Here is a 7,455-nt window from a genome sequence, read left to right as displayed (position 1 = left end):
CTATATATATCATGTAAAATTAATGTACTATAGAAAATGTTGGATTCACTGCATCTTATCTTCTACTGGTGGTTGGGTCTGGCTTTAAAAAATTGTTCCAATCAATATTTGAAGTTGGATAGTAACAAATAATCTCAATTCGTTTCACAAACACTCGTATTTTTCACCGGATTCAATTCTAGGTGGTGACCTTAATTCAACATTAAAAAATAATATTTACTTTTCAAACATTTCAACTTATGCGTGAAATAACATATTATGAATAGTCTGATAATGGTTTAATAGTGGATGACATAATAAATCCAACAAATATTTGTTAGGATAAACTTTGAAAGACTCTGATATCAATTACAAAATAAAATTTAAACATAACTCAAGCTCATAAAATCGATTTACACTCACTTATATACAATAAAATATTTTAATATCTAGTGAGATCTCAAACATCATTTTAAAAAATAAGGGATAAGTTGCAGATTTGATATTTTATTTTACTTTTATCACAGTTTAGTCTTTATTCTCTTCAAAAATTAATTAGTTTTTTATGTTTTTAAATTGGGGCGTTTTTGGTAATCCATTTACTTTTATTGAAATTGTTTTACTAAAAATAAGAGTAAAAAAATGTTATAGTATAGTGGACCTCTAATAATGGGTTTATGACGAAGCTGCGAGGAAGCTACACGACTTCAACCATCCAATCACAATGTTCTCTTATCTCTCTCCCGCCACCAAAAAAAGAAAATATAATTAATTATTTTGAATCAGCAACCAATAAGTTTACTTATTATTGTTCTTGTTATTATTATTATAAAATATCAATGTTTGAGAAGGATAATTTAAGCCTTGCACGCATCTAAATCCGAAAAAGAAAAGAAATAAATAAATAAATATTAAATCGAATGGGTTGGTTTCCACTACTCTGAATGAATAATTCAGTAGTAACAGTGTGAGCACAGGAGTATAGGTATTAAACATTGACCAAAATAATGAACATAATATAAATATTTAGTCAACATTACACATCACATCTTTGTTTTGGTTCAAACTATGCATATATGAATAAGCTCAAGAATCAAGATCATTGTTCAGTGGTGATCCTCTTGTCTTCTGAATTCTATCTGCACTTTTAAGACACCAAGCGTAGCATTACCTTTGTCCCTTGTCAGTACTCTCACTGAAATCCAAGTCAGAGTCAAGTCTCACTTCCCAAAGTTCTTCACCCTTTTGGCCCTTTCCCATTTGGAAATGGTTCAGCTCAACACCACCAAGATGAAAACCTGGATCTTTTCACACTGATCTTACCCCTTTAACCCTGCCAACCCTTTTCCTTTGCCTAATGGAAGTTATGTCCAACACCATCACCAGACAAACCAAAGTAGCACCTTCTCAAGGCACCATTCACTTCCAAAAGCTTTCTTTTTGGTTCGCCCCTCGAACTCGTCCACCTGGTTAACTTCCTTCTTTTCTTTCTCTTGTACCTCCTCTACACTCAAAAGGGTTTTAACAAAACGGCTCATGATCACAGTTTTGGTCCAAAAGTCAAGCTTTTTGGAGTTTTCCTGATCATAATTTTGCTAACTTCTGCAATTCTAGCTGCATAGGTTGTATTTCTCTTTAATTTCCTACACTGTGACTGCAATTTAAAACCTTTATTATTATGGTTTACTCCTTCTATGACAAAAGCTCTTCTTCTGGTTCTGGCTCTGATACTTCGGGCTTGTTCAATCCCACTTTGCGAAGCCTTGGAGCTTCCAATGGTGATGTTGTGAAGGGTGGCTTGTCATCATCGCATTCTTTGGTTTATGAGAGTGAGAAGGGAGAGCTGGTGAAGTATTCTTCGGCTGCAAGGGTGGGGAAGAATGAGATTTGTGAGGCCAAAGCTTTGGCTGCTTTGAAGAATCATAGTGAAGCAGAGAGGAGAAGGAGGGAGAGAATAAACGGTCATCTTACAACACTACGTGGCCTTGTACCATCCACTGAAAAGGTATGTTTTTCTTCCTTCCTTTTCCTTCTATTGGAGATTTGTTCTTTTATTGTGCATGGCTTATTACAGCACTCAATTATTTTTGCTCTTTAGTTTCATGATTTCACTTTGATTGTATAATTGGACACCAACGGATTCAGAAATTCATATATATATATATAAATTTGTGGGGACAATACTATACTCCATTTTTTGTGCTAAATGTGGGGCAATATTTCACTTCATTTCAAATTTAGGAGGAGATTTGTTATTACACATTTATATTATATTATGAGGAGAAAAAAAGTTTTCTGGGGTAGCTATCCCAACTCTGGGAACCTTAGTTCATCTAAATATGACTTTTTTTATAATTGCCTTACTTGAACGATTATGAACAAAATGGATTTACTCATATAGCACTTCTAAATTTTGCTATCTAGACAGTTCTTACATAAGAACAGTGAAAATGTTTCAGTAAAACGCATATTCTGTTGGTGATATGAATAAGGAATAATAGATTTGAGAGAAGGTTGAAAACTAGGTGAAAAGCCATATGTAGACTTCGTGTTACACTGAATCAGTTTAAGTTGAAGAAGAATGGAAATGCAAACTGTTCTACCAAGGAGAGATGAGATGAGAATAGAAAATTTAAGAAAAACATAAAACATATATTAAGTTATCAATAAGCTACTTGACAAAAAAAATACTGACTTTTGACACATTAGTACAGTTTTATACTCAAAGTTCCATTATGGTAGTTTTATTTTCAGTTATGTCATAAATTCATAATGCTTGTGGCTGTGCATATACGTTTCCCTTTCACATGTTAATTTTGAAAAAAAGAATAGAGCTCGGAGTCTGCTGTATATAAACACCACAAGTTGAGATTTGAAGAACATCATTGTAATTATTGTAATTAAATTAAGGGCTTTTGATTGCATCATTGTTGTCCGTATGTGGTCAACTAGGTACATATATAGGAGTTGTTCCTTGCTAGAGTCAACTACCAAGATGCATCACTTGATTATGTAATGTGGAGTTATTTATTATATATGATATGCATCCTAACTTATTATAATTAGTGTTATAATATGTATTTTTTTTTATGATTTCATATTCTATACTTTTAAACTGAAAACGCTTCACTTATTATTCAATAAGTTATGTATACATGCAAACCAGATGTTTCCTCTTGTGCATCATGTCATTAGGTGAGTATTAATGTCCGTGGATTGTGCTGGGTGCCCAAATATAGTTTCTGCTATTAATACTACTTTATTTGTTAAAAGTTACTGGTTTAGTTGGATTGCTCTAAGAAATATTTTTATAAGAAAGCAAAGGAAGGAGGCAATGTTTTTGTCTGGGATTTATCTTTAACAAGTCATATGAACCAAATTATAAAACATTAAGCACTGTAGAATGTCAATTTTGACTAGGTATTTTAATTTGATGGTCCTTATCAGAGGAAAAATAAATAAAGGAGCATAAATGTCATCTCTATAATCAGATTGATATGATATTCGAATCAAGTATTATCGTAGAAGTGCTAGCTGTTCTTATGGGAATCATACGACAGAGTCAGTATATTTAAATATTATGTGATAAGTTTGTGGTTTGCATGTTTTGTCTTGTTTTGTTGAACAGACATATTCTTTTTGTTGGCTAAGTGATAATGGTGATGTAGGACATGGAAGGAAAACCATCAATGTTTTTAGGCATTGGTTAACCGGAACTAGTGACTAGTTAGACACTTAGTTTAATCAATTACCATAATTAGTATAATTAGTGGATTTGGCCTCTTTTGTAATGAAGTTATCATACTTATTCAAGCCACCATCACCAAAGGATCAATCAACTTGAGTTATCACTTATCACTCTATAATTGGCTTATGCTGAAGTCATGTTGATAGGTACTGAGAGGTGATAATGGAAACAATAATGCAGTAATTAATCCATATAAGTGTCCTTGTCATAAAAAAATAGTACAGTTTTTCTTTTGGTGTGTGACTACAAAAATTATTCTTTTATTTCTGATTATCCTTTCTTCTGTTTAGTAAAACATTTGTTAAAATCTGCTGATTTTTATTTTGTGGGTCAATTGTTATTCCTTAGATGGATAAAGCCACTTTACTGGCTGAAGTGATCAGCCAAGTGAAGGAGTTGAAGAAAACTGCAGTAGAAGCAAGCAAGGGTTTTCTAATCCCAATGGATGCTGATGAAGTGAAAGTTGAACCATGTGACGGATCCAAGTCTTACAGTGCAACTATTTGCTGTGATTTCCGACCTGAAATAATATCTGACCTAAGACAAACACTTGATTCCCTTCCACTGCATCTAGAGAAGGCAGAAATTTCAACTTTGGCAGGAAGAATGAAGAATGTATTCGTCTTTACATGTTGCAAAGGGAACATTAATATTGATACTGAAGAATGCCAAGCTCTTGCAAGAACTGTTCACCAGGCACTATCTTCTGTACTGGATAAGGCTTCTGCTTCACTTGAGTTCTCACCCAGAACATCACATGCTAACAAGAGGAGAAGACTATGCTTTATTGAAACATCCACTTCCTCATGCAACCATGGATCTTGTTTGTGTTGATGTCAACAATTTGATGTGTTTATGTTTCTTCATTTCAAGTGTTACAAAGTGTGCCATTAGTATTTCTTATTTTTTTGAGAAATACTAGCATCACACTTGCTTGTATGTTGTTTAACATATTTTCTATTATTGGGTGAATCTCATTATAAACGAGATTCATTAAATAAGATGTGTGATATCATCATGAAAATCGCGTTTATCCAATAATAGAAATTGTGTTATAAAGTGTGCTAGAGAATGTATTATTAACATCTTTCTGTTGTTCAAAGCTGGATTTGTATTTTAGTATGCAGGCAAATTATACTATGTTTTGATTACCCCTTCCAAAAGTACAAAATCATTCTAAAAAACATGTTCAGAAGGATTATCCGAACATGACAATCATTCTACCAAATTTAAAAAAGGGCTTGTGTGGAAGCTGTTATTGTGAATGTATGAGGAACAATTGAAGATATGTCTTATTTATGGCAGACACGAAGTCAGCACTGAATCATTCAATATTAACGGTTGAGTGAGTAACTGTTGACTTTGAGTGTGGCGTTTCTCATGATATGCTCTTCTTCTTTTTAACCTCTTCTTGTTTACTTTTAGGTCTATATTCTCTTTGTTTTATCATTTTTTTTCAAATTTTCTCTTTAAATTTCTAATTTCATCTCTTAAATTTAATTCTTCATTGGGATTCCTAATGTTTCCATACACATTAGAATGTGTAGAATGAGAACAGTCACTCATTTTTTATAAAAAGATTGTCTCAAAGTTTTGAAAGGGTTTAATAAAAAATGAAGTGACAAAAACTTTCCACAAAAGATTTTCAAGTGTATGTATGCACATACGTTTATTGAACAAAGTGAAAATCAACTAGATGTGTTGAGACGAGTTTTAGTTTTTGTCACGGATCAAGACTTTTAATGGAAAGCTTTAAAGGAAAGAAAAATAAACTTAACAAGTAAATAATAGCTAGACGTATTCTAGTGTGAAAGTTCAATTAATACTTGTAAGCTCCTTGAATCACTTCAACAAATCTAAAATTGTTATATTATAATGTTTGCTTTGGGAGATGACATTGTAATCAAGATATTTTTCCAATACACCCAATAAAAGAAGGAAAAAACTCAAAATCAAGAAAATTACAAGAAAATTTCATGAAAAAACAATTACACAACAAGAACAAGTAGTCACGGATTTAGCTATAAATTTTAGCAGTTAGTGATGGAATATTCCATCACAAAATTTCCTTCAATTCTTTAATGGCTTTTCTATGTAAATTTCGATCCATCTCTCAATTTGCACTCTTTTATAATTCCTTCCTTTGTCTCTTAAGGTCACCATAAGAGTAGCTTAATTTATTCCCCAACAACATCTAAAATGTTATCTTGAAAAGAGGTGAGTTCTCAAGCAACAATGTTAATCATTTTCATTTCACACAAGAATAAGAAGAGAAAAAATAAGAAAAACTTAATTAGAGATGGACTAATTTTGAATGAAAATAAATAATGACAAAACATAAAGAATTTCAAAGAAAGAGATAAGCAGATATTGAGAAAAATTTTGTAGTAAACACACAAAAGGAGTCATATGAGTAGGTTTAGATTTTGAGTACAAAAGTAAAATAAAATGTAAGTTGAATCAAGAACATGTAAGAACATAAGTGGCAATTTCCACTGCAAGAAATTATTGATTTACGAATGAAAAATACCGACGGATTTGTGTTTTGTTAAATTACATGATTTACCCCAATGTCTAATAGAGATGTGAAGTTCTTAAGCCATTTTTGGAAAATTCTTTGGGTCATGCTTGGAACTACAATTCTATTTTCTACATGTCATCCTCAAATTGAAAGACAAACTCATATAGTAAATTGGTCTCTATCCATATTGTTGAGGCCACTTTTATGAGGCAACCAAAAGTCTTGAGATGAGTATCTTCTTTAAGTTGAATTTTCTTATAATCAAGTAGTCCACAAGAAAACTATTTTTTCTCCTTTTTAGGTTGTGTATTGGTTTAACCTTGTCACGCCTCTTGATTTACTACCACTTCCTAAAACTGTTTCTTTGATTCACAAATAAGGATTTTCTAGAACAGAATTTGTCAAAAAAGTTTCATAAGGTAAAATACCATATTGAAAAACGAACTTAGAAATATGTTGAACATAGCAACAAAGGGAGAAAGAAATAAATATTTGATATATGAGATTAGGTTTGGCAGCATTTGAGAAAAGGAAGTCCAAACCTAGTCCTAGAGGAGATGGTCCATTCCAAGTCCTCCAAAGAATTAATGACTGCATATAAGTTCGACCTCCCCGCTAATTTTAGAGTCAATACCACCTTTGATGGTTGTTAGTTTTAAACATCGACAAGTGTACCGAGTCAACTGTAGTAAAACTGATAAGAGATTTTCGTATCCACAAGGACTAGTAGTAAATGTAACAAATTTATCTTTCACAATAATGGGTGCAAGTATTCCTGATAAGTTGTGTAACTAATAGTAATTCAAACAAAAATCTAAACTAATAAGGTTAAAACTTGGTGTAGAAAGAAGTTGTTCTTAAATTTATGAAAGTGTTGGGATTGAATAAACTTTGTAAATTTCTTATACTCGGATAGTTATAAATAGCATGAATTTCAAGCTAAGTACTTTATAAGGTTAAACCAAGTTAATTCCTTAATCATGGTTATCTAGAAATCAACCATAAGTACTAAACATTAAGATATTTCGATGATTTGATTTAGTTTAAAAGATGAAAATATTTATCAATATCATTAAACTTCTAAGATCAATAATAGTTATTCCTCACATATCAAGCTTTAAGTGCAAAATCAAATTAAGGAACTTATGTTAATGTTAATAAGATAATTCAAGATTGAATAGCTAACAACTAAGGAAATATGGCTTTG

General features: G+C 31.8%; 1 protein-coding gene across 1 annotated transcript; it reads left to right on the top strand.

Moving 5' to 3' along the window:
- Positions 1 to 869: 869 nt before the first annotated feature.
- LOC137806532 (transcription factor bHLH30-like) lies at positions 870 to 4,786 on the top strand. The gene is made up of 2 exons (XM_068606721.1): positions 870 to 1,984; positions 4,076 to 4,786. The coding sequence occupies exons 1-2, from the start codon at positions 1,658 to 1,660 to the stop codon at positions 4,559 to 4,561; spliced, it is 813 nt and encodes a 270-aa protein (XP_068462822.1). The 5' UTR covers positions 870 to 1,657; the 3' UTR covers positions 4,562 to 4,786.
- The last annotated feature ends 2,669 nt before the right edge of the window (positions 4,787 to 7,455 follow it).

This window comes from Phaseolus vulgaris, chromosome 3, assembly GCF_000499845.2.
Source record: "Phaseolus vulgaris cultivar G19833 chromosome 3, P. vulgaris v2.0, whole genome shotgun sequence".
In the NCBI taxonomy this organism is placed as follows: domain Eukaryota; kingdom Viridiplantae; phylum Streptophyta; class Magnoliopsida; order Fabales; family Fabaceae; genus Phaseolus; species Phaseolus vulgaris.
The sequence above is the reverse complement of the archived record's forward strand: the minus strand, read 5'-3'. Positions and strand labels throughout refer to the sequence as shown.

Bases quoted from the DNA above. Each gene is read 5' to 3' on its own strand.
- LOC137806532 (XM_068606721.1), top strand. From the start codon at position 1,658: ATGGTTTACTCCTTCTATGACAAAAGCTCTTCTTCTGGTTCTGGCTCT. The intron at 1,985-4,075 runs GTATGTTTTTCT...GTTATTCCTTAG, and splicing joins TTGTACCATCCACTGAAAAG to ATGGATAAAGCCACTTTACT.